This window comes from Phocoena sinus, chromosome 11, assembly GCF_008692025.1.
Source record: "Phocoena sinus isolate mPhoSin1 chromosome 11, mPhoSin1.pri, whole genome shotgun sequence".
Classification (NCBI taxonomy): Eukaryota; Metazoa; Chordata; class Mammalia; order Artiodactyla; family Phocoenidae; genus Phocoena; species Phocoena sinus.
In genome coordinates, this window is record NC_045773.1 from 33,066,487 (window position 1) to 33,094,455 (window position 27,969).

At 39.3% G+C, this 27,969-nt stretch overlaps 2 protein-coding genes across 2 annotated transcripts in view; both read left to right on the forward strand.

Annotated features, from left to right (window-relative positions):
* Positions 1 to 27,969, forward strand: part of ERC2 (ELKS/RAB6-interacting/CAST family member 2) — a 1,048,627-nt gene that overhangs the window by 357,716 nt on the left and 662,942 nt on the right. The window contains exon 4 of the mRNA XM_032647533.1: positions 8,491 to 8,565. Coding sequence (XP_032503424.1) covers positions 8,491 to 8,565 — 75 coding nt within the window. The remainder of the gene's footprint in view (positions 1 to 8,490; positions 8,566 to 27,969) is intronic.
* On the forward strand, positions 24,865 to 27,921 carry LOC116762647 (transmembrane protein 11, mitochondrial-like). The gene is made up of 2 exons (XM_032649884.1): positions 24,865 to 24,922; positions 27,548 to 27,921. The coding sequence occupies exons 1-2, from the start codon at positions 24,865 to 24,867 to the stop codon at positions 27,919 to 27,921; spliced, it is 432 nt and encodes a 143-aa protein (XP_032505775.1).

Here is a 27,969-nt window from a genome sequence, read left to right on the forward strand (position 1 = left end):
TTCTGTATGTTTTCAAGTACTCAAGAAAAGATTGAGAAATGGAAAACTGAATCAAAGGAAAATTATGGAGGTGGCTACAATGAAAGAAGCCAGTGGAGATAAAGGTGTCACCTTTAAATATCAAATCAAAGCCAAGTGGTGAAACATGGGCAGTAAGCGTGGTGGTTAGAAGCAGAGACCCTGGAACCAGACTTCCTGGCATAAATCCCAGCAGTGCAGTTCAATAGACTGGGCAAGTTATTAACTTCTCTATGCTTCCATTTCTTGGTGTGAAAAAATGGTGATAATAATAGTACCTACCTAAGGAGGTTATTGTGATGATTAAACAAGTTACTATTTATAAAGTGCTTAGAAGAGTGCTTAGCACATAGCAGTGTATAAGTATCTATTAGCTTTTATCATCCTTCACATCAGACTCCTTTTGGTCCAAAGGAATTCTAGAACCACCAGGCTTATAAGTATAATGTCAATTGTACTGTTTCATTCAATGTGTCTATATTAATTGAGCACTTACTCTTGGCAGGCACTATGTTAGTTACTGGGAGTATAATGGACATACAGGGTCCCTATGCTCATGGAATTTACCACTCAGTGGTAAATACAGACACGAAGCTATTAATTGCAGCCATATCCAATGATAGGAAGAAAAGGTACACAGTGCTATGAGAGTCTAAATGAGGGTGGAGGAGGATGTAGACTAGTCTGGAGGGTCAGGTAATGGCTCTTCTGTGACATATTTGTAATCTACGGCTTTAAAATAAATTACCCCAAACAGTGTCTTAATACAGCAAATGCTTATTATCTCATAGATTCTGTGGGTCTGGAATATAGGAGTCACTTAGCTCAGTGATTCTGGCTCAGAGTACCTCAAGAGGTTGCAGTCAAGCTGTTGGGTAGGACCACAGGCATCTGAAGGCTTCACCGAGGCTAGACATCCACTTCTACAATGGCTTATTCACATGACTGTTGGCAGGAGGCCTCAGTTTCATGTCATATGGGCCTCTCTTTAGAGCTTGAATGTCCTCAGGATGTGGCAGCTGGCTTCTCCCAGAACAAGTGGTCCAAGAACGTGAGCAAGAAGGATGCCATAATGTCTTTTATGACCAAGCCTCAGAAGTCACACATGTTACTTCTACTGTATTCTATTTGTTAGAACTGAGTTATTAAGTCCAGTCCACAGGCAAGGGGAAGATATTTAGGCTTCACCTTATAAAGGGAATATACAAACTTTGTGGACATATTTTAAATTACCACACAAGGAGATGGCTAGATTGATTATTGAAGATATTCTAGACCAGGGGTTGACAAACTTTATGTACAAGGCCAGGTAGTAGATATTTCTTGCTTTGTGAGTCCATATTGTCTCTGTTATAACTACTCAACTCTGCCATGAAATGAAATGAAAGCAACCATAGACAATATGTAAGTGAATGGATGTAGTAGTGTTTCAATAAAACTTTATTTACCAGAACTGATGGTGGGCTATAGTTTGCTGACCCCTACAGATACAAGAGATGAAAAGGGTAGAGGATTATTTCAAGCAGAAAACCAGAATGTTTCATAAAGAACAGAAGTATTGGGCACTTAAGAGTAAAGGTACCAAAAAAAGGTTTTTTTTCATGTACTAGGAGGTTTACTACAAAATTGTTTGTAATAGAAAAAAAGAATAGAGAACGCTTATTTCCGCACATAAATTCTAAAAACATAAATATTGTTGAGGTAAAAACCAAAATGCAAAAGCTTTGTGCAATATGGACAGCTGTCATTTATGTAAATGAGAAAACAATGTACTCTGTTGTTAGATTTTACTATTTATGAGGACATACATATGTAATAAAAGCACAGAACATGCATGAGAAAGACACCAACTTTAGATGATGGTTTCTCTCTAGCAGAATGGAAGTGGTGAAGGTTGTGGAACTTAAACAGTTTCTGTTATATATTTATGGTTTAAAAATTTATTTTTAATTGTGATGAATACACACAACATAAAATTTACTACCTTAACCATTCTTAAGTGTACAGTTCAGTAGTGTTAAGTATATTCACACTGTTATGCAACCAATCTGGAGAACTTTTTCATTTTGCAAAATCGAAACTCTGTACCCATTAAACAACTCTCCATTTCCCCCTGCTCTCAGCCCCTGGCAGTAATCATTCTACTTTCTGTTTCTATGGTTTTGACTACTCTAGATGCCTCCTATCAACCATACAGTATTTGTCTTTTTGTGACCGCTTTATTTCACTAAGCATAATGTCCTTGAGTTTTATCCACGTTGTAGCAGGTGTTAGAATTTCCTTCCTTTAAAGCTGAGTAATACATTGTATGTATACACCACATTTGATTATTCATCCATCTGTTGATGGACACTTCAGTTGCTTCCACCTTTTGGCTTTTCTGATAATGCTGCTATGAACATGGGTGTACAAATCTAAAACAGAGTTTTGATGAAAGAAATGATCAGTAAATCATTGTGCAGTATAGCAGCCTGAGCAAATATAGTAGCCTGAAGGTCTTTTTTCCTTCCATTCTCCCACAGCACATTCCAGTCAGACTTTCACTCACACTATCCACCTACTGGATAGTCAAGTTTATTAATGCCCTGCTTGTTGCTAAGTCCTGTGGTCTTTCCTCTGGCCTCATCCTATTAACTGCTCAGCAGCAATTGATAAGGTGGTCATTCCTGCATCCTGGGCTTATTTGCTTCACTTGATTTCCAGGATGCTACTCTCCTGGTTCTTTTCCTACCTTTATTTCTTCTCAGTCTCCTTTGCTGCTTCCTCCTCACTTCTCAGACCCCTTAATGTTGGATTGCCCCTGGGCTCAGTCCTCTGATTTCTCCTCTCCTCTCTATGCTTAGTCCCTAGTTGGTTTTATCTAGGCTCATTGCTTTAAATGCTATCCACCGATTTCAAATTTGTAATTGTAGCTTTTACTTCTCCCCTCACATCCAACTCATCTATTAAACCGCCTACTCAGCATCTCCACTTGAATGTCTAATAGCATCACAGACTTAACACAGGCAAAACCAAACTCTTGATTCCCATAACTCCCACTTCTCCCCACTCTTGCCTATGTTGGTATTCCACCTCCATTCTTCGTATTGCTCAGGCTAAAAGCCTTGAAGCCATCCTTTACTTGTCTCTTTCTCTAATCCCAGGCCATCTATCAAGAAGTCAAGTGAGCCTCACCTTCAAAGTATATCCAAACTGAGTTCCTTCCCATTGCCTCCACTGTGGTCCAAGGTTCTGTCATCCCTTGTTGGGGTTATTCTAGTTTCTTCTTACTAGGCCCTATGGTTCTTCTCTTACCTCCCTCCTCAATCCAAAACCATACTTCAGTCCAATAGCTGAAGTAATCCTTTATGAATGTGCATCACATCCATATCATGGTTTGTCTTTCCTCAGAACCTTCCAGTGGATCCCCATTTTTCTCAGAGTAAAACCAGTATCCCTACAGTGGACTCCAAATGTATACCTATCTTCCCATCATCCCCCACCCCTGGACTTCTCCGACCAACTACTTTCCCCATCCCTTATGCAGCTCTAGCCATGTACGTAAATATTTACTATTCCCTCTGCCTGGAATATCTGCACAACTGGTTCCTTCATTTCCTTTAGATCTTTGTTCAGATGTCACCTTTTCCTGAAGCTTTCCCTAATCACCCTATTTAAAATGGCTATCAATCCCTCACCTCCCAAATGTCCCACTCCACCTTCATGACTTATTTTCCTTTACAGCACTTATGACAAACTGGTTTAGTCACCTTTTTAAATTGTGCCTCTCTCCAATTGGAATTTGAAATGAAAAAACACATGAGGACTGAGACGTTTGTCTATTTGGTTTACTGCTGTATTTCCTATATCCCTTGCATCAAATTATTTTTTGAATATATGAAGCTCTGCTGTATCTTAAGACTGACCTGAGTTGATGCTGAGATTATAGTGTTTCTTTCCTTTTGGTTTCTCCGATTGGTTTTGTTTCTTAAAAGAGGCAATTGAAAAATATGGCTTCAGAATCTTGGGCAATCTTCCTTGAAATTTGAGCAGGCTTGTGACTGCTTTAATCAACATAGCATTGCAGAAGTGATGCTATGGGACTTCTGAGGTTACGTAATAAAAGGCCATGCAGTCTCTGGCTTATTTGCTGGAACACTTGCTCTTGGAATCTTTACACCTCAATGTAGGAGGTGGGAGTACCCTGAGGCTGCCATGCTGTGAGGAAGCCCAAGTCACATGGAGAGGCCATATATAGTTGATAAGATTGAGAATTCCAGCTAAACCTAGACTTCAAGTTATTTTTCAGCCGAGGCACCAGACATGTGGGTGGAGAAGCCATCTTGGAAGTGGATCCACGAGCCCCAGCTGTTCCAGCCCTCTGACACCATGCTTTAGAAACAAGCCTTCCTTACTCTATCCTTTATGAATTCCTGACCCAGAATTCATGAGCATAATAAAATGGTGGTGGTTGGACACCACTAAAATTTGGGGTGATTTGTTACATAGCAGTAGAGTACCAGAACGGTAAGGTGGAAAGGCCAGATAAAAATAGTAAATTACCTTTAGAGAGAAAGTTAAGGTTTGATTTTTTTTTTTTTTTTTTTTTTTTTTTTGGTGTACTGGAGAAAGTATATGGTATGTGCAAACATTATTCTGTCAAGCTCATCTTGTATGCTAGTGTCCATCCAGATTAACTCACTAGACTTCAGATTCTCATTAACTGCCAAGTAATGTCATCCTGATGAACCACTTGAGATTTCGTGCTCAAAATTCTGGGGTCTTGGTATATTTCCATGCTGAACAGCTGGAGGAGCTGGCAGTGTTAGACCAGCTCAGGCCAGCCTAGTCATTAGATTATAGAAAAATAACCTCGGTGTCAGTGTTGCAATGAGATATCCAATTTTCTTCTTTTATTTTTATTCTGTTTTTGAAATGGAGAATGAGTGTGATTAGAAATATCAGCCAGAGATCAGCTTTTCAGAATCAGCTGCTATTAAAAATCTGGGTGTTCTCAGAGCTGGAAGGGCCATTAGAAACTCACTCATAAAACTGCTTATTTTACTGATCAGAGAGGGGAAGGGGCATGACCAAGGTCTCAGGCTGGGTCTGGACAGGGTCCTGGCTCCCCACTCCCCATGCGGTTCTCTTTCATCTCAATAAGTGGTTTTTAGCCTGTAGTCTGTTTCACAGATGAACTTCTTGGGTGTTGGAACAGGCGTTCTGAACCAGCTGTAATGGTATAAAATTTGTTAATGCGTGCTTTTGTGTCCATTTCTGGAGATAATCCACAGCTTCCGTCTGATTCTTACAGAGATCAGTGACCCAGAAAAGCATAGAACCACTGCGCTTGATGGTTTAATACTGTCATTTAAAAACTTCTAGAGTAAGTTAAATCTTGTCCTCTCGCATCCCTACACCACATGCTGCTGGGGAAATTCTTTAGTTATTTAAGATTAGTGCCTAATGGGTACATCTTTCAGATGGTTAAGGATAGTTGGAGCACCAGCAACCAATTCATCTTACTCTCAGTTTAGAAAAATTCGGCAAGCACTCACACGTTAACATCACTTTTGTAATTCAAAAGCAACAAACAATACAGGACTAGGTAGGTATTATTTTTCCTTCCAGCCATTGCAGTAGTTAAAGCAGAGGGCCCTGGGATCTCTACAGATAAAGCCTGAAAGCGCAGAGACTAACTTAATAGAAATTTATTTTTCCTGTGCTCCACCATCCAGTGTGGATGTTCAGCAGACTTTTCACACGGCATTTCAGGAACCCAGGTTCCTTTTATCTCGGGGTTCTGCCATCTTCTTGGGTCTTGGAGTCCTTTACTTCTAGTCAGCAGACAGGAAAAGAGGGAGAGTTGAGGACAGGGTAGGAGGTTTTTATGGACTTGAGTTCTTCATTTTTACCCACATTCCACTGGCCAGAAATAGGTCACATGGTCTCACCTGGATACAAGGGTGGTGGTGGTGGTACTTCCTAGCAATAGCTCTACACTGATGAAGAGGCACACAAATCTTTGTTGGGCAACTGGTCCTCTCTGCCGCAGTCAGGGTGTGCATTTTAATGATCCTGAATCTCAGAGATGGATAAAGTGTCTGAGATGGGACTTTCAGGCAATCCCTAAAGTCTGCAGGTGGCTTATAATCTTCACTTACCTGACACCTTAAGAATTAAGGTGATCCTCAGAAACTGTGAAGCCAGAATTGATTGAAATATAATGTAGTTAGGGTAGGAATATTGCACTTCTTGGGTAATTGGAGATTTTATTTTTTTAAGGAGTGACAGAGAGGGCGAGGGCCCAATCTGGATTTTGAGCTGGTTTATATTATAATAGAACTCGTATAATTATAGCAAAGAGAACTCTGTTTTCATTTTTGCAAAACTATTGCTACAAGTTCAGCTTTGTTATTGCATGTTTGCCCTTAAAAATCTTTTCATGCTTGGCAGAAATTATAACGGCACATGTCTTTACCCTGTGTTTTTATTTTTGTTGTGTTGCTTAGTTGCTTCATGATTATTTTTGTTTTATACAATCTTAACCTCTCTCCTCAAATTATCATATGATTTTTATTCTGGAACTTGACTGGCTGTGGTATGAAATTATCATGAATTTCATTCTCAGCTTTTTTCATTAAGATGTTTCTGATGCCACATGGTATCAGAATTGGTGACCTATGAAATGTGTTACTCCTACCACTTACTGTGGAACAACTCTAACAAGGGACTTACTTTCTGTTTTGTCATCTATAAGCTTTTATTGGTCTAGTGAACTCCAACAACCTTGGAAGTTACGTTGAGGGCTAAGTAGCTCTGTTTTCTTAGCCTGAGGTCCTTACGTAAGGTACCCAGTGGTGTGCTGGAACTGGAGTCAGTAATACTTGACCTCATCCCTTCCAGAAATACGTTAGGGGCAAAAATGTCCTAACTGATGTTGAGGCCATTTTGAACAATGAGGAAGCACTAATTCTAGTTCTGCTCAGATTGAAGTCTGAGAAGTAGTTTTGTGTGCCAGTGATGACTTTGAGAAGAAAATATGCTACAGTGCAGAGCTGTAGCAGTAATTCCCCTGTACTGATCTCTAGACTTATGCACCTTGGCCCTTGACCAAGTCTTCTTGGACTGCTGGAAAATAAGAACAATGTAATAGGACATGGGTGAAAGGTTGCCTGTTTTCTTATCCTGGAATCCAGGGAAGGACTATCTTTTTTTGTGCAATTCTGTTATTCTGACAATTTTTACATAAATATGTTCTATCTTAATGAAATGGTGATGATAGTAGATGGTAGTGGTGGATGTAGGGTTACTTTTAATGTCCTTACTTAGATAAAGCCAGAAATTATGTTGGTCCTCTTCTTTAACACCCAAGGTTTTTCTTTTCTTTTTTTAAATGTTGGCGGTCCAATGGAATGTAAAGACCTAAAACTACTCCATGTCGACTTTAAATGACTTTTCAGGAAGCAAATAAATCTTATGGAATTATCCATAGGTGACTTATAAGTCAAATAAGTCTTAATGGAATTGCTCCATAGGTGCAATTACTCACTTAGGTGAGTAATTGTATCAGCAGTGTGGACATGCATGAGCATTTTTGTTTACTCCTGTCATGCATGGCCTACTTTCATATAAGTGTTGATAATTATCATTAAGAAAATCAAAGCATGGACTGAACAAACTTTATCTCTTCTCTTCTGCCAAATCAATCTTTCAAAGTTTTGACAGACTCTTTTAAAATTTTTTTTTGAGAAGAGGCATGTAAAAAGTAAGCCTTGAAGCTTAAAATTGTAATGTGTTTTTTTGTTTTTTACCTAAAGAAGTTACTGGTCTACATCTGGATTTAACCATTTTTTCTCCCCTCTAACACTGTTGATATTAATGCCAGTTTTAATTTCTTGGCATCATGAATGCATAGGAATATCACATACAGATGTGATTTTGAACAAGGACTGAAACTGTAAATTAGGAAGCAAGAGATTCATAGGGTTTCATCAGACCAATTCACTCCAGAAAGTGACACAGTTGTACTGAAAATGTTTTAAATTGCTCATTTCAAACCTACTTCAGTAGCAAAATGCCACCCGTGCAGCAGATTTGCAACTACGTTAGTCATTTTCTTTCCTCCGTTTTCTTGCTGTGTTTGTATTGGGAGCACGGAGTAATGTAATTTACTAAACTATGATTTGACGGCTGGGCAACAGCCCCAGTGTTGAACAGTATTTGGACTATGATTACTTGCTGGCTTTGTCACAGTTGACATTAATTATTGATGGAAGTTTCAGAAATAGCGCATGTGCCAGGAGCTTTTCACCGCAACGCAGGCTCCAGGCAGGAGGGATGCTAAAGAGGGTGGGGGAAGAGGCACCTGTGGCTTGTTTATGTCTGTACACAGCGAGCCTGGACTTGGTGGGCTGAGTGGTACCTGTGTAAAGGTCATGGTATAACGGAAGGATGAACCGTCAGGCTTATTTCTATCGTGTTCCTCCCCAGGAATTACACCGAAGAAGCCAACTTCAGCCAGAGCCAGCCAAGACGAAGGCTCTCCAGACTGTCATTGAAATGAAGGTAGGAGCTGTTCACATTTCTCAAAAACAGCTGTTCCCCTGGAGTTTGTTCTAAACTTGATGGTGCCTAACACAAACATGTGAAATGAACCTTGTGTTTTTCTCTAGACACCCTGGTGGGTGCTTTTCTTCTTGATTGTTTTTTTGGCCTTCTCTGGTGCATTTAATTTATTGGCCCTTTAATTAGGATGCCTTTTCTGGGCAAAAGAATAAAGGGCTCAAGTATCCCTGTCTCAAAGGAGCTGGGTTGATTTCCAGAGGATAGCCAATGCTTTCAACCCTAAGAGAGGTTTTGTATGTGCTTTAAAAGTAAATTTCTAAAGCTAGAGTAATTCTTTTTTTCCTCCCATTCACATTACAATGAAAAGATACCTTGAGAAACTAAGATTTGCAAAGAGAAGTTGTTGTACATGCAATGGAGGCGTTAAATGATTAAAATTATGCTATCAGCAAAATTTACTTTTCAAAGAATAATACTTTCTTATGACTCCAGTATTTTCTCCTAACCAAGTCTGGAATTAACAATAATTTATTAAATACTCACAAGGTATTCTATTTAGCAGTGGATGCATAGAGATATTTAAAAGAAGCAAAGATCCTCCTGCATGGATTTAGGGCATTTAAAGAATAATGAAGTAAATAATGATGAGCAAGCTGTAAAGAAACAGATCTAAATGAAAGCCAGTTTCTTTGTCAGTTGATAGAAATTTGAAGTCTTTTTACTTCTAGTTTTTGACAGAAGGAAGCAAATAGTATTTATCTTAAGAATAAATAATTCTTGATTTACGTTGTTCCCTGAAGAAAAAAAATTTATAATGATGATGTTTGCAATCTGGTTATTTCATGCATAAGTTTAACATTTGAGAGTTTGCCGGTCACCATCATCCTACAAGAGACTTCTGAAACTTGTTGATAGGGTAATGATTTTTCTGTCTTGTAGCACATGATTTTGAATTGTCTGCCCCCAAATTCCCAAGTCCTGGGGAAAAAGAAACTAATACGAGCTACTGAGTTCCTGGTGTGTACAATTCTGACTTCGTATTTTTTTTTCTAGTCAATGACAGTGTCTTCCTCCAAGTGGATTTTTGTGGAAATAATGTAGAACATTTGCTTTAAAACTTTATGTCCCCTAACTGAGGTTACAGGATTCAAGGCACTTATACTGCAAATTGGTTTGAAAAATATTATCAAAGGGATCAAATGATAGTAAGATTTTTAAAAAGTTAATATTGGCTCATCAATTCATTTTGAATTTGTGTAATTTTTACTTAGCACTATTTTGAAAATAAACTTACCATTCTATACTTGTGGGGGAGTGTAGAATCTCATAACTGAGATTTCATCCTCACTTCACATTGGAACCAAACTTGAAACTTGGCTAAGGCTTAAAAGAAAAAAAGAGAAGACTAAAGATTTTATTTTATTTTTTTTTGCAAAGAGTCATTTAGTCCTCCTTCTACCCACCTCCATACCTCCCTCCCCAGTTCCAGCACAGTTAGTAATAGAAGAGGATGTATATAAAACGACTTCCAAATTATCTTTAAAAAAAAAAAGGAAGTAAAGATTGAGTTTCAGAAACCTTTGGAGAAACCAGGAATGACATCTATCCCAGAGCAGTGGGCATTTTCCTGATAAAGTTCTCTGTACAATTAGTAATTTTTTGTGACTTTTATAAGTAGAAACTCTGATTATAGCTTACTCTTTTTTAGCATCATATGTTTTATTAGAAAACAAAAAATAGTAAATAAAGCACTCATTTAGGCTATCTACATGAGAAGGCATAAAATATAATTTTTAGGGCACATTCACATCCATATGTTATCAGTAAATTGAGTCCAGAGGGTTTTTTTTTTTTTAAATGGATGCCAGTGATCCTGATTTGTAGAAGAACACATTTATTTTTAGGACATTGATAGTCAATATACTTATATACTTGTCAGGGAACTGAGCCTGGAGTTTTTCTATTGTCTTTTGGTTGCGTGTTAATTTACAAAGCACTGCCTTCTGTTTTGTCAGTGGAGAAGTCTGGGTCCCATTAGCATCTATACTTAACATGCATAAATTGAGTTATGGAGGCAGCTGGTAGAGGGTCATCTCCTCAGCCATGTGTAGGTTGTGACAGAGCCTGTGATCTCTTCTGATTTTGTATATTATATCTGTTTGAAATTGGAGGGAATATTGGAAAGCCATATTCTACAAGACTTAGGGTTGACTACCAAATAGAACTGACCCTTAAACCTGATGAGTGGGACTTGAGACATTGGTTGTATTTTAATTTAAACACCTTGGGTAAGCATCAGTATCATCTAGTGCCTTGGCAAAATCTGAAGTTAAAAGGAGCTTTCCTAGAGTAATTTGGACCTTTAGTTTCAGGGAGATGACACGAGTTAAGGTTTAGAGCTTACCCCTACTTTTCCCTTGCTTCTTAGAGAAACTGAGGGTGAAGTTGTGACTCCTCATCTTCTCCAAAAATATGCTTTGCATCAACTCAAGAAAGGTGTTTGTTGTGAACATCTGTGAAATCTTGTCCAAATGAAAGCACTTTTAGAACCACAGTCTGGTAGTTCTAGTAGATCTCTATGTACCCCTCTGGGCTTTTAGAGTTGTGAGAATATGTCTGTCAGGGAGGGCCATCTGCACACACCAAAGTGGGGGCAATTCGCTTGCAGCCATCACAACTGCTGCCAGCCAGTTGAACCAGGGGGGCTAAAGTCACCTGAATGAAAATAAAAGGAAGCAAAGTGAATGAAGTTATTTGTGATTTATCTTACTGCAGGAAGCACCAAGTTTTAATTTTAATCTTGGTTTGGTCTGGCAGGTATGTTCCAGGTTTGCACTTAGAACATTGCCTGTGTTTTTCAGAAAAGTCAGTTTTCTCGTAAATGTTGCAGTACTCCTCCGTTTCTTGCTTTTGTGTCTAAAGATTCTTAGCTTCTCTTTTCTGCTCTTATGGAGAACTGTCAATAAAAAGGTAGTTAAAAGGGCTTCTTTCCTCTTTTTTCTTTAATGTTAATTCCTTTGAAAGAATGTGTTTTTAACCTACTTTTATTATAAATTTGACATGACATAAAAGTTTTACTTTCTTGGGTTCATTCATAAAGCTCTATCCAGTTTTTTTTTTTTTTTTTTTTTTTTTTGGGGTACGCGGGCCTCTCACTGCTGTGGCCTCTCCCGCCGCGGAGCACAGGCTCCGGACGCACAGGCTCAGCAGCCATGGCCGACGGGCCCAGCCGCTCCGCGGCATGTGGGATCCTCCCGGACCAGGGCACGAACCCGTATCCCCTACATCGGCAGGCGGACTCTCAACCACTGCGCCACCAGGGAAGCCCTCTATCCAGTTTTTTAAAAAAATTTTATTTATTTTTGGCTGCGTTGGGTCTTCGTTGCTGTGCGCGGGCTTTCTCTAGTTGTGGCGAGCGGGGGCTACTCTTCGTTGTGGTGTGTGGGCTTCTTATTGCAGTGGCTTCTCTTGTTGCAGAGCACAGGCTCTATGCACACAGGCTTCAGTAGTTGTGGCTCACAGGCTCTAGAGAGCAGGCTCAGTAGTTGTGGCGCACGGGCTTAGTTGCTTCGCGACATGTGGGATCTTCTGGACTGGGGAATGAACCCATGTCCCCTGCATTGGCAGGCGGATTCTTAAACACTGTGCCACCAGGGAAGTCCCGCCCCTTTTTCTTTTTTTTTTTAACAAAAATGAATTTCAGTAGTGACAGTATTTGTCAGATAATCTCAAAATTTTTTTTCTTTGTCAGTTAAAACTTCTAAGTGAATGAAAATCTAATTCAAAATGGCTAAAGCCTAAAAGGAGTGTACCCTTTCCACTTAACTGGAAAAACTGGTATTGCTTCAGGCATAGCTTGATCCTGGGGCTCAAAAGATGTTAACAGATTCCATTTTCTCTCATTCCATCTCTTATTTTAGCTTTCTTCACATGAGCTCTGTTTTCAGACAGCCCCTTTCTGCCTGTCTGAGCAAGATGGCTGCAGCATCTCCAATAATCACAGGAGGAAGGGACAGGGAGAAAGTTGTGTTTTTAAAAAATGCAAAAAAACGAACCAACCCTAGAATAATAATAATTACTGAGAATGGAGCATAAACCTTCACTCCAAATTTAACAACTCAGGCTGTAAGAAAAAGCATGGAATTTCCTAATTCTCATTTGCTTTAATAAATTAAATGACATTCATTAAGAAAAACAAACTTTATGCTAGCACTGAATTCAGCAGAATTTATCACATGGGACATACATGAGTGACATAAGTGTTTTAGTAAGAGTCACAGAAAATGTACTTGATCTGGTGAACTTGTTAACTAAAGTGGATTAAGAAGTTAGGGGTATAATGTGACTATGTGACAATATTTCTGTGGTAACTGAAGTGAGAATTGTAGTTATTTAGGTTTCTTGTCACATGACCAGCCGCTGCACTTGTGTGTCATGAGTGGTGGTTCTTGTGTAACGTTTACGCCAGTGAGCTTTTCTATGGAAACTGAGTAGTAAGCAATTCAAGATTGAGCTTGACGAAATTGCTGCCTTGTAGATGTGCTATTGATGAAAGAATATGACTTTGCATTCAGGTGCTAACTCTATGGTGAGGTTGATCTTTTGCTTTTAAAACTAAAAACCAAGCCTTATCTTTGTGTTCAGGCAGATGTCTGCTGTTCTTCTGCATGGGGTTGACTGACCTGTAGTTGAGTTAATTTTCTCTTAAGAGATAACTTGGTGTCTGATCAAATTCAGTCAATTCAGTTTCACTAGGCATGGAAGGGATACACTGGAACATGGAGAAGGCAAGAACTACTTGGTAACTTTTCCCAACATCTCATAGCTAGGAAGGGAGAGATTTCAAATTCAAACCTTGGCCATTGAAAGTATCCCATTTCCTAGTGTGAAGTTAATTTGAGTCTTGGGATCTGGTCAGGAATACCATGAAGTGGCTTAAATGTTTTCTTTGGCTCTAGGGCCTACCCTGGTTTATTTCATCCATATTTTGAACTGTTACTTATCTGAGTCTAAACACTGCACTCAGCATTGTTTCTTCTCCCAAGATGATGTGTTTGTAGCAAATTGGTGTCAAGCCTCGTTTTTTCTAATCAAGCCAGTTTGATGGCTTTTTAGGCCTTAAAAATAGGCCATAGCTCCTTTTGTGGCTGCTAAACAGAATAACAGCAATAACAACAAAATTACCACCTGCGTCACCAGTGACAGCTATAGCCCGAACACCACTCCACACATGTGGAGTCAGGTGCAAGGCGTCTGACATATGACCCATGAGTAGGTAAAATTAGCCCCATTTCACAGATGAGAAAGCTATGGTTTAGAGAAGATGAGCAACCTGCCCAAGGTCGTACAGCTGGTAGGTTGGCAGCTGAGATTTGAACATGGGTTTCTTCTCTGAAGTTCTTAGACTCTCTACTCTTCCAGTCTGCTTTTACTGAAGAGGACCCATCAGTTCAACTAGTTTTTCTTTCCACACTTTGGAAATTATGCACTGAGTTTTGCATCATAGAACAGGTTGAGGCAGCTCATGAGAGCTGGAAAGTTCTATTTGATATATTTGGAAAGGGGCAATATTGTACATTGTGCTGTAAGGCAAGATTCATCCTTTTTACATGTATATGTTATCAGTCCTGCACATGGGGCTCCAAATATGTACCCTACAGCCAACACATGCCCTGGTTTCTTTCCTTGAGTTTTAAGAATGCCCTGAAGCCTTTATAGTAGTGTGGAGCATAACTCATTTAAACTTGCAAAGCCCTGTGTTTTTGATGTGCCCTATCCGCTTATGATACCAGAAATTATCCTTTAGCCTTTTTTTTCTTGAGAAATTTCTTCATTTTCTCATCTTTCAACTTAAATGGGACACGGTTTTGTGTTCTTTTTTTAACTATTTTCCTTAAATAAGGGGAAAAATGTGGGTTTTAAGTGATAGCCAGAAAAAGCAAAATGTCAAGTTAAATGTTAGCTCTGGATGATATATCGTTGTCATTTAGAAGCAAGGAAGATTAAAAAAGTGAGACTTTTTTTTTGCCCAAACTCTTCTTATATGTGTTTGAATCTAAATGTTTGAGTTGCTAATTGATAATTCCTGCTATAAACAGGTTTATTTTGTGTGACTATAACTCCTGAAGTTGAATTACAAATACCAGTGCTTACCAAGCAGCTATATCGTATACAGCACCATGGTGGGCCTTTCAGAAAAAGTGAGCGCTCAGTCTTTAAGGGGCTAATGGAAGGGAGTATATGAGCCTGGATCTAAATAGTGACCTAAGAACAGCAAAATGGGCTGCAGAGACTCAGAGGATATCAAATAAGAGAGGGACAGGGAATGCTTCTTGGAGGAGATAGCATTTGGGGAGGGCCTTGAAAAAAGTGGCATGATTTTGATAGTGGGTAGAAGGATTATTTATAAACAGTGGGAACCATATCAGCAAAGGCAAGGAGGTTGGAAATTATGAGACGTGTCTGGGGAAGAGCAAGTCATTCAGTCTGGTTGAGAGAAGACTTTTTAAATTTAAAAAGCAATGGAAGATCAAATGAAACCATAAGAATGTGGGAGAAAAGAAATAATAGAGATAAAAGCTGAAATTAATGAAATAGAAACCAAACATATACAACAGGGGAATATAAAAGCTAAACACTGATTCTTTGAAGAGATTAACAGATCTCCTGGTCAGAATCATTGAGAAAAATAGAGACAGACAAACAATACCAGGATTGAAAGGGGGCATCACTATCAATCTTACTGACTTAAAAAATATCAAGGGATTTTATTAACAACATTGTGATAATAAAGTTGAAATTTTAGATTAATTCTTTTAACAATACAACTTATCAAAACTCGAGAAGAAACAGAATATCTAGAATATCTGAGTAGTCCTGTATATTAAAGAAAATGTTTCTATGATTTGAAACCTTACCACCAAAAAAAATATCTAAAAAACAAACCAAACAAAAAATCCCGTAGTCCCAGATGGCTTCTTCAATGAATTTTACTAGACATTTGAAGAAAAAATGGTATCAGTCATACAGAAACTATACCAGAGAATAGAAAAAGAGGAAACACTTCCCATTTTATTTTATGAATCCGGTATAACCTTGATATCAATACCCAACAAAGCCATTACAAGAAAGGAAGATTACAAACAATCTCTCATAAACATCAGTGCAAAATATTCTAATGAACTGAATGCAGTGACAGTGACTAAGTTGTGCTTATTCCAGGAAGGCAGGGTTGGACTAATATTTGGATATCAATCAATGTTATTTACCACATTAACAGGATAAAGGAGAAAAATTAATTTCAATGAATGTGGAGAAAGCATTTGATAAATGCAGCATTCATTTATGCTAAAAAACCTAAAAAACGCTTTTATCAGACTTAGATTAGGAGAGAATTTTAATCTGATAAGAGGTAGCTACAAGAAAGCTACAGCAAGTATCATATTTAATGGTAAAATAGATAAAGCTTTCCTTATAATATAAGGAACAAGACAAGAATGCCTATTACTATCACTTCTACTCAACAATATTCTGGATATCCTAGGTATAAGAATTATAAAGGAAGAAATAAAACCCTTTTATTCACAGGCACCATAATTTTGTGTGTAAAAAATCTCAATGAATCCATATATAAACTACTAGATTAATAAATGAACTTAAACAGCTGGTCAGTATATAAAAATGAATCATCTGCATACCAGTAACAAACAATTATGAAATGAAATTTAGAAAACAATATAATTCAGGATGGTATTAAAAAACCCAAAACATCTAGGAGCAAATCTGACAATGGTAAGCAAGACCTAATTTAAATAGAAGGTACAAAATATAATTACATATGGAATAACCAAAAACTTGAAACAAATGAAATAGCTATCAACAGTGGAGTGGATAAATGAACAGTGAAATATTCATACAATGAAATGCTATATGGCAATGTGAAGGCACAAGCTATTGCTTCCTGTAACAACATAATTGAATAACTCCAAAACGGTGTGGAAGGAAGCCAGACACAAAAGAATACATACAATATGATTCTGTTTGTATGTGTTCCAAAAATAGAAAAAAGTAATCAATAGTGTTAGATGTCTGGATAGTGGTTAATCTGGAGGAGGAGGGAGGGTGGGGAGGTTGGGAGGGGGAGTGAACGAAGCTTCTGGAGTAGAAGTAATATTCTATTTTATGTTATGGTTTGTATGTAATCAGCCATGTTCACTTTATCATAATTCATCACACTGAAAACCTGTTATTTGGCTACTTTCCTATGTATAGTATACTTTAATTACAAAGTTCATTGAAAAATAAAGGAAGAAAAACTCAAAAATAAAAAGACAAATAATGCTATTAAAAATTGGGCAAAGGATTTGAATAGGCATTTCTTCAATGGAAACATGCAAATGGCCAATAAGGACATGAAAGGATGTCCAGTGTGATTTGTCAAAAGGGAAATGCAAATCTAAACCACAATTAGATAAAACTTAGCCCCCACTAGGATGGCTAAGATAAAAAGAGAGACAATAACAAGTGTTGGGAAGATGTGGAAAAGCTGGACCCTCATGTATTGATGGTAGGAATCTAAAATGGTTCAGTCCATTTTTGAAAACTCTTTGGCAGTTCTTCAAAATGTTAAATGTAGAGTTACCATATGCACCCAAACAACTTGAAAACGTGTACACACAAAAACCTATACACAGATGTTCATATTATAATTGTTAATAATAGTCAAAAACCTAAAGCAACCCAAATGTTCACTATCTTGTATGAATAAACAAAATATGGTATATCCATATAGTGGAATATTATTCAGCACTGAAAAGAAGTGAAGGACTGATACATGCTATAACATTGATGAGCCTTGAAAACATGCTAAATGAGAGAAGCCGGTTGCAGAAGGCATCTTATATGATTCCATTTATATGAAATTTCCAGTATAGGCCTATCCATAGAGATAGAAAGTAGATTACTGGTTGCAGGGAGCTAAGGGGAGAGGAGAAAAAGGAGTGACTGCTAATAGGTACAACAATTTGGGGTGATGAAACTATTCTGGAATTAGATCGTGGTGATGGTTGCATAAATCACTGAATTGTACACTTTAAAAAAGTGAATTTTATGGTATAAATATTGTATATTAACAAAGCCATTATTAAAAAATGAAGATATTATAAAAGAAAGGGTCAATAACTTTGGTTACTCAAAGATTAAAAAATAAAATGAATTATAGAATAACCAACTAGGAGATGCATTTCTAAGGTGTATAGTAGTTACAGTCTTAATAATATATAAAGAGGTTATATTTATCAGTGTGGAATAAAAGCTTGGGGAAAAAAACGTACCAAAATGTTGACACTAATTCTAGAAGGGGAGATTAGAAAGGATTTTTTTCTTCTTTCTCCTCCCTATATTTTTATGTTTTCAGTAGTGTGCATTCATTATATAGGGATGATCAGGAATTATAATTTAGGAAAAACATCAATAAGTTTGTTGAAAGAAAAACCATCTATCAAAAGTCTTAAAGATACACAATTTCTTCTATTCTGGTTTCTTTTGCTGAACTGAAAAGGCTCCAAAGTGGAGAAGGTTATGTTATTTATGGAAATTGAGAATCTGGTCCTGCCACTTAGTGCTTCTCTGAAGTCCAGCTTTCTCTTCTGTAAGATGGGACCATGATACCAGGTTGCGCAGAATTGCGGTGGGAATTAAAATGTCTTAAGGCGTGGGAAAATCCTGGCATACAATAGATGCTCAAGGAATTCTCTGCTCCTCCATCCCTTCCTTTTCAGTCTGAAAATTGAATTTTACCTGTTTAAAAAAAAAAAAAAAAGAGGTGGTACCTTTGAGCAAGGACCACCAGAGAGAAAGAGTTTAACAAGCTTACTTCAGAGTCTTAGCTCTGAATTTAGCACAGTTTGCATGTGGAAAGACTTTAAAAGTGTCTTTGAAATGAGAAACCAGTGGAGAAAAAAACAGCAACTCCCAGTAGGCCTGTGGTATAATAAATGACCCAGGGACTTTGCTGGGTCCTTGGCAAGTCACTTGTCCCCTCTGGCTCTCACTATTCTCATTTGGCAAATGAAGGGATTGAACAAAGTGTCCTGCTTTAAAAATCCTACTGAGTCTGGAGGTTTGGTGACCAGCAATTTGGACTCTCAAAGGGCCTGCCTGGGGAGTCTGAATTGACATGGCATTCTTGCAAAGTTTAAAACTTTGTTTTGTTTGCTCCATCTTGGCCAGCTCTGCTCAGGCCAGCAGCCCCTGCCCTCTCCCTTGTTGGTGCTCAGGTTCCCAGCTTATTGTTTATTTAGGCATTGCAGTTTCCTTATTGACGTGCGCACCCCCCTCCAGCGGAGTTGAGAAGTCAACCACAGGCCTCAAGTGAACTCCCCCTTCAACTTTCAGTAATGACAGTGTACCGGCCGTCACATGCCTCATCCCTAAGGCATGGTCCACTTTCCACATCCCTCAGGCCTTGTTGGTGACTTGGGGTGGCCTGAATTCCTCTGCCGCCTGTTGCTTTTTCCATGAGACAAGCTTGTTGAACATAGAAGGATTTGCAGTATGTTTTGGAGATCCTGAGAATGAGGCCCCAAACCAGGGCTGTTGGGGGCTTTGGGGGAGTGTTAAAAGGAATTGGAAGAGTGAGTTCAGGTTGCTAGAAGGCCAGTAAGGAGAACTTCACCTGATCTTTTCCCAAAGAGTGTTGGAAGAGAAAAGAAGTGTCAGGTGTCCGTCTTTTTATTACTCCCTGAAATGCATTCACAATTTTGCAAAGTAGTATTTCACTGAATTTCTGGGAATTCAAGCATTCTTTGTATTCAAATGTTTGTGAAAGATAACATGGATCCAGCCTTGGGAGGGCAGGCTGCATACACCGAGGGGCTACCCTGTCATCTGGAAGCAGTTTCTGAAATTTCTTCCTCCTTTTCCTCTCTTCCCAACATCTTCACTGTTTCCTTTTGACCTTGCTCTGTGATCTTTAAAGGCTAAAAGTACTGTGTGGAGGAAAGGACCAAAAGAGCCTAGCTTCTAGGTGGCTGACTGTCTCTGAGGCCAGTCTGTCCTGAGGTTGTCCTGGGAACAGCAAGGTCACAGTGTGTGGCCTCCTCACTCCTATTCCAGGGAAGGCTTTGTGGAGGGAATCATTCCAGTTTGTGAAAGGTGTTTAAAAAATGATTAGAGAAGATAATTACGGTGATACAAACAAACACTTCATGAGGTGTTATCATGAAGCAGGCAGTCTTCATCTGGAGAACTGCAAAATGGTGTGGAAGGTAGAAAGGTTTTATAGGATAAGGAAAAGAGAACAAGGAAGAGAAAAATAGAAAGCATCTGATTGGCTGGGGCGGCATAGTCAACCTTGTTTGAGGTGAAAAGGAATAAGGGAATAAGTTCCGAGCCCAGAGTTGGTTTAGTGTTTGGGGATTGGCTGACTGGATATACTGTGTTTCTGGTCTAGTAGAACATTTACAGGCACATGGAAGTTAAAAGTTTTGGTTTGTTGATATGGCACCCTCTTGAGCCCAGAAAGTTATTTCAACAAAAGAGAAAATCTTAGGCAAGTTATTTCCCTTTTGTGGATATCCTGACCTATAAAGTAGGTAAAATAAATACTTAATTCATAGGGTTATGGGCAAGATTAAATGAGATTTTCTAGCACAGTGCTTGCCTTAGTAATCAATACACATTAGCTGATGTTGTTATTAATCCGTTTTTAGTACCAGGATGGAGAAACATTGTTTGCTTCTGTCCTATGCTATTCCTGTCTGTATATTCAGATAATGCATAGATATTTATATTGTAGCATAAATGGGGAAGAAAATGTAGGCATAAAAAAATCTTTTTGATGTGTTTTTCCCCAGCCCAAGGAACTTGCAAATACATGCAGATCTTTGTGTCACCCTGTCCTTAAAGGGAATGTCTTTAGAGGCCAAGTCATTGTTAGTTAAAACACACACGTACACGCACACGTACACACACACACACACACACACAACCACAAAAAAGTAGTTTCTGATGCACCTAGTCCACAGGTTGGTACTGGAGAGGCTCTGTATTAGGCTGTCTCACAGGCACATGGATATGATTTTGGGTTAGCCAGTGCTCCCTTCCATGCCTTGGAAACGTAGGAAACTCTCACTATTAATTGCAGCAGCTTTCTATGTAGGGCTGATACTCAACTGAGAGGCATAGGTACAGCTATACTGATTGTTAAAATGTTGAAATAGTTCTATGGTTACCCCAAACCCTCAGAGTACCCGTCCCACTCTAGCTCTTACCCTGGGACCTCCCAAATCCAGCAACTAAAGAGTTAACCCCTGTCCACACAGGGACTTGCCAGACCTGGTTTCTGTGCTCCAGGTGGCATCTGTTCTGGTTGGTTCTTGCCCTGTGCAGTACTGTTGTTGAATGACTCAGCAATCACCCCTGACTCTGGGATTTAAAACACTGGGATTCAATTTCCAATTAAGATAACACAACTCCATTGAAACTGCCTTTATGTCTGCAGTGATATCCTAATTTTTTTCTTAGTCTTTACTGTCTTCAAACTTTTCTTTGACTCCCTTTCTTTCTTGAAACTTCACTCTCTTATTCTCTGCAACCTTTTCATGATTTCCATCAATTTTTACTCATCTTTCTTTTGGTGATTCCTCCGCTGTTTTTTCTATACTTGATTCTCAACTATATCTGAGAATTCTTTCACCATCTTTTCTAGTGTTGCAACTTCCATTTTAGCTTTGGTTTTTATTATTAACTTCCCGAAAGCCATCTTATTGCCGCCTTTTTTTTTTTTTTTTTTTTTTTTGCGGTACACGGACCTCTCACTGTTGCGGCCTCTCCCGTTGTGGAGCACAGGCTCCGGACGCGCAGGCTCAGTGGCCATGGCTCACGGGCACAGCTGCTCCGCGGCATGTGGGATCTTCCCGGACCGGGGCACGAACCCGTGTCCCCTGCATCGGCAGGCGGACTCTCAACCACTGCATCACCAGGGAAACCCCTTATTGCCTTCTTTTTACCAGTTTATAAATGATTCCCAGTCAGATTCAAGTGCAGACTCCTTGCTTGATTCTGAAGACTGCTTATCATTCAGCCCCATCTTCCTTTTATTTCCTACTTCACTGCAACTAAAAGTGATCTATACTTTTTAATCAGTCCTGTCTTATTCTTCCTTGATACATGGTCCATACTTGTTCTGTTATTCCTTCAACTTATATTAATTAAATATTATGTGCTGGACATCACATTGAGTGCTCTTGACTTTGCAAGTATTATTACTTCTGGCTGGAAAACATTTAATTTTCTTGATAATCTTGTTCTTATCTATCTCCATATCCCATATTAGAGTCCTGTGCTTTCTGGAGATTTCTTGACTCTTCTGTGGTGGTCTTACCCATTTCTGACTTGCCTGTGTTCTTATAAAATATTATATCTAACTATATTTTTTGTTATCTTTCACACTGTTTCTTGTGTATTATACTCTTCTGGTTACAAGTGAATGAAACCCTGCTACTGTATTTTGATGTTATGGAGAGTAGATGATTCAGATAGACCTAGCTGTTCAATTGATATTATAAGGCCCCATCATTTAGGCAGATTCTTTTTTTTTTTGTGCGGTACACGGGCCTCTCACTGTTGTGGCCTTTCCTGTTGCAGAGCACAGGCTCTGGACGCGCAGGCTCAGCGGCCATGGCTCACGGGCCTAGCCGCTCTGCGGCATGTGGGATCCTCCTGGACCGGGGCACAAACCCGTGTCCCCTGCATCGACAGGCGGACTCCCAACCACTGTGCCACCAGGGAAGCCCAGGCAGATTCTTAATACATGGTATCAGAGAAGGCCATAACCAGCCACAGGCCCATATTTTTCTTATCATTCATAATCTCACAAAAGGAGAGGTCCTTGATTTTGTGTCAGTCCCCTCGAAGAACTCTGATTGGCCTTGATGGCTTAATGAATTCACCCCTGGATCAGTCAGCGTCCAGAGGATCCATGGTGCTTGCCACTGTGGGTCAGACTAGAAAACCCCACTAAAACCACAGGGAGTTGGGGAGATGTAGTTCCTAAAAGAAAAAGAAGTTGAGCAAATAGACAAAAAAGAAACAGCTACTGCCACAGCTGGAAACAGGAAGGAAGGATAGAGCATGTAGTGTGTGTTAGGTATTATACTGGAAGGTGTGCATGTTGTCACTCATTGAAGTCTCATAACAACCTTAGGTTATAGGATTAGCAAGGTTAGGAACACAGGAAGATAAACAGGGTGGAATAAAAATAGAAGCTACTGTCTTTTACATGTGTACCTCACCGAACTGGGAGATGGATAGGGACTTCTATACCATTGTTGGCTTATAATGGCAACCCTTTATTCTCTTGAGGGAGTTCCATGATAGGTACTTTTCATGCATTACAGATCACTTGTAATTTTCATAACATGCTCTTGAGCACGGTCTTATTTCTGGAAAGCTCAGTATCTTGCCCAAAGACATAAAAATCTGATTTGCGACTTTCTAAGGGTCAGTTGGATTGTTTTATCTTTAGCTCTTTTTGTTAGACATGAGTCTGTTAACAACAACAACAAATTAATACATGGAGACCAAAACCTCATAGGTCACATAGTGTCCAGCAAGAACCACTAGAGTCATATCTTCTCCCTGTGTGTCATTAGTAATGGGTACAGAGACAGGACAGCAGGATGCATGCCTGGGGCATGGACTTCATGAAGAATGACTCAGAAGTAGGCCAATGAGACCACGAAAAGAAACGTCAAAACACCCTGATTGGGCTTCCCTGGTGGCACAGTGGTTAAGAATCCGCCTGCCAATGCAGGGGACATGGGTTCGAGACCTGGTTCGGGAAGATCCCACGTGCAGTGGAGCAACAAAGCCCGTGCTCCACGACTACTGAGCCTGTGCTCTAGAGCCCGTGAGCCACAGCTACTGAAGCCTGGGCGCCTAGAGCCCATGCTCCACAACAAGAGAAACCACCGTAGTGAGAAGCCCATGCACCGCAACAAAGAGTAGCCCCCATTCTCTGTAACTAGAGAAAGCCTGCGTGCAGCAACGAAGACCCAACGCAGCCAAAAATAAATAAATAAATAAATTTAAAAGCAAAAACACCCTAATTGCTTTTAATTTGAACTAGCCCAACCTGATTCTGTGCGTGTACATTTTGCTCTAAAGAATTAGATACCATCTGAATAAACAGACAAACACAAAAACGGCAACACGAGAAAACAGCGTGTCCCATGTCATCTTCTAATCTAGGTCATCATCTTTTTATAGTTTGATAAGAGCCAAGAAGAAGAGTTTTTGATTTTTTGTTTTTCCTCCGAATGTGCCTTAGGCCCAAGTTGACTTCTTTGTGGAGCGCTTAACTTGGGCTCACATAACTGCGGTGAATTCCACACAGTAAATCCTTCCAAAGGCAGGGCATTACTTAGATAGCTGGACCAAAGACTGCTCAGTTATGTTTGCAACTACAATTAGATGATTTTTAAAAGTTAAGCCTTCAAGAGCCTCTGTGGTACCCAGTAATAGTAGTCTAGAATTTTATTCTAAATAAAGTGTAATATAATTATGTAGGGATGTTTCCTGAACATTAGATCACGTCTTTTCTTTAAACCAGTTGGCCCTAAGTTTGTTGATTAATGTCCATAGACCGATATGTGATCACAGCGAGTTCCGTGCTCTGTAAAAAATGCTTGTATTTTCTTTCTTGGCCTGATATTAAAATGAAACCAGTAATTCTTTCTGTATTTGAAAGGAAAGCACATTGTGACACTCAGCAATAACATAATTGTTACTTTTAGTGACTAAATGATATTGCTTCTTTTGATATTCCACCCACTCACCATTTCAGTGTCCACAGTTCCTAGAGAGGAATTGAAAACTGTTTCTTGCTGTTTAAGGGGAACATAATGTTTGGCAAACACAAAGAGGGTAATAAAGGCATCTTTACTGGCAAAGTTTCTCCAGAGAGTTTAGTCCTAGGGTTGCTGTACACTTATGCCAAGTTGGATAGCTCTTGAGAGTAGCTTCATGTTTCTCTAAATGTACTTGGCCAGTAAAGTTGTCCTAGTCTCTTTTGCACTAATCAGTCTTGTCCCTTGTATATGTTGGACACCTAAAGCCATTCAGAACACCCAAGTCACCTGAGGACCTTATGAAAGTGGAGATTCAGATTCAGTAGTTGGCTGAGTTGTGGCCTGAGATACTGCATTTCTAAAAAGCTCTCAGGTGATGTCAGTGCTGCTGTCTGTGGACCACACTTTGCATAACAGGGATCTAGACTGTGCTCCATGGTAGAGGGGTATGCCCATGAATCTTGTTCATACCTACCTGGTATCTCACACACCTGGCAAGGTGACCGGTACCCAACAGATGCTCAGTATATATTTGTTGAGTGAATGAGAGAACTTCCTGTATCTAAATTTATTATCAAGTATAGCAGACATGTCCTAGAAAAATCCAGAGATTATTAAAAAAAAAAGATAAAAGCAAAGATAAGGTAAACTTATTTTAGTCTTTCCACCTGACATTCATCCTCATTGCTGTAATCCCTGCACTCGTTGGCTTGCTAATATTCATGGCTGATTCCAGAATCAGCAAGCTGGGCCCATTGGGTAGATGGTTGCTAGGGGTTCGATTCCAGTGATTGATTGTTTGCCCATCAGATACCTATTTTGCATCTTTTGGATGATGGATATAAAATAGTCTTGGGTATTAATCTTTGAGAAGGAGTTATAATCTGGATGTATAAAATGAAGTATTATTACAAGTATTATTTTATGAATATATGGAAAGGAGTAACTTAAAGAGATATTCAATTCAGATATTTTTTCTTACTCATGGGGAATGAAGCAAACACACTTAAGTTGTTTATTCCCCCCCCCCGAAACTTTTTTCCCCACATTCTTGCAATCTTTAACCAAAATATGTTAATATTATAAAAGCAAAGCAATTTCATGCTTTTCCGATCTCAAGACTATTTGAAAAATGTCACCTGAGACATGGAGTGCTGAATCAGGGAGCATGGGAGTCTATGTCTGTTCTTTCCTTGCTCTGGGCTCACAGCAGGCTCTCAGTAAATGACTTGAGTGACAGAAGCTGACAAGGTGATCTGGATATTTAAGCCCTCAATTATTTTAAATTGGGGGTAATCATGGCAAGTTTTCTCTTGAAGAATCCAAATCATTGTTTTGACTCTTCACTTTAGTATATAACCCCAAGCTTAACATCATTAAAGTTCTATTTTTTTCCCCAAGAATTGACTTCTAGAGGAATAATACTGGAAAAAATAAAAGTAAATAGAATACTTTGCTGTAGGACTTCCCAGAGTGATTAATGCTAATATGCATTGGGAATCCCCAATAATCATTTCTCAAACTTACTTGACCCTGCAAGCCCCTTTTCACAGAGCGTTTGGGTTCTGTGCACTTCGGGAAAAGCTGTTTTATGTTGTATTTCACTTACCCCATCTCTAAGGAAGGCCTACAGTTATCTGCTTTGAGAGCTTGCTTATTTGTGAAACACAATCTAGATGAGTATTTGAAGATCTCACTACACAACTTATTTTAGAATATCAGTTATAAATAACATTTAAAGATATTCCGATGAAGATGCTTTGGCGATTGGGAATAAAATGCTGCTCTGCCTTCTAAAACTCCACTTTTCAGGATGTTACAGCATATGTCTTAAGTATTTTTTCTCTCTATTCTGGACCAGTGCTTGAGTTACTGAGCATGTGCATTTAGTATCTATTTTGAAAGGCAACATCCATGTACAACATTGAGCCATATCAGGACTTGTGAGATATTTTCCTTCTGTAGTCCTCCTTAAATATGTTTTTAGTCATTTATCTTAGTTTTAGAGGTTTTAAAAAAAGAAAAATAAAATTTATTCTCCCTGAATTCCTCAAACTGAAGCAGTAGAGAAGGTGTGACCATGGCAGTCATTTTCTTTGCCTTTATTTTTCATGCTTATATTTCCTCATGTCTTTCTCTGTTTTTTTTTTTTGTGGGGGGTATGCATGCCTCTCACTGGTGTGGCCTCTCCCGTTGTGGAGCACAGGCTCCGGACGTGCAGGCTCAGTGGCCATGGCTCACGGTCCCAGCCGCTCTGCGGCATGTGGGATCTTCCCGGACCGGGGCACGAACCCGTGTCCCCTGCATCGGCAGGCAGACTCTAAACCACTGCGCCACCAGGGAAGCCCCCTCATGTCTTTCTCTGGTTCAGCATTTTGAATATCTTCTTGGGCAGAATCAATAGATCATCTAATATGTCTGTGTATTTTGCATCTCTTCTCCTCCCTAGATCTTACTGATATTCTCCCATCTCCTTTTCTCTATGCTTTTGATTTTAGGTATGGGTTCTTGAAATTGACTTCTTATTGTAAGAACAGAAATATAAATAAGGACAGAAGAAACAGATCTTTATTAAAGTGATTTCCACAATATACATTTTTCTTTCTTTCATCTTTCTTCTTTTCTTTTTTTTTTTTTGGTATTTTGGGACATCTGTGGCTAAAGTAAAATAAGTTTGGGAGGAAATACAAAGTCTGGTTAATTTAAGAAAATTAGTAAAAGTTAAAATATTATTTTTAAAATGTGTTCCAACATTTGGTGAGATTTTTAACTCGGATATGTATAGGTCAATAGGATTTTCTATGTTTCCAACTCCATTCTGATCTTTCTTTAGCAGTATGTAATTTTTAGAGGTCCAGTGAAAAGCTCCTTTTTAACCCATTTAGAAGTTGGCAGCTGTGGTAATTGCTAACTTAAAGCCTTAGAAATTGACTGAGAGGAAAGCTGAGGGTTTCTTTTCCCCTTGCCTGAATGATTAAGACCTGAAATTTTAACAAACGCTATCAAGAATTTAAGGTGTAAAATATGGGACTACAAAGCATATTGCAGTACACAACATATTTATACATATATATATACATACGTCTATACATGTAAATATAGTTACTTTAGACTTGAATCTGAAATCTCAGAAGATTTTGGCCGCTGGATCACCGTGGGCAACTGCCTGCACAAGACCCCTGTGCTGGCGGACACCGCCTGCCTCTTCACCCTGCTGGCGCCGCCCCTGGATTACTCCCACTATATCTCGCTGCCCGCGGGTGTGCTGAGCCAGGCCTCCTGCACCCTCTACGGCATCTCCTGGCAGTTCGACCCCTGCTGCAAGTACCTGGTGGAGTACGACGCCCACAGACTGTCCCGGCTGCCCCTGCACACACTCACCTCCTCCACCCTGGTGGTGCTGGTCCTGAAGGACGACTTGCACAGGAAGAGACTGCACAACACGATAGCACTGGCGGCTCTGGTGTACTACGTCAAGAAGATTTACGAGCTCTGCGCTGTATGATCGGGGCGGAGTAGGGGGAGCAGGCAGCCCGGCCCGCGAGGTGGCATA

Excerpts from the sequence above, each read along its gene's own strand:
- LOC116762647 (XM_032649884.1), top strand. The coding sequence starts at position 24,865 with ATGCCCATGAATCTTGTTCATACCTACCTGGTATCTCACACACCTGGC. Across the intron at positions 24,923-27,547 it reads CACACCTGGCAAGGTGACCG|AAGATTTTGGCCGCTGGATC; the intron begins GTACCCAACAGA and ends CTGAAATCTCAG.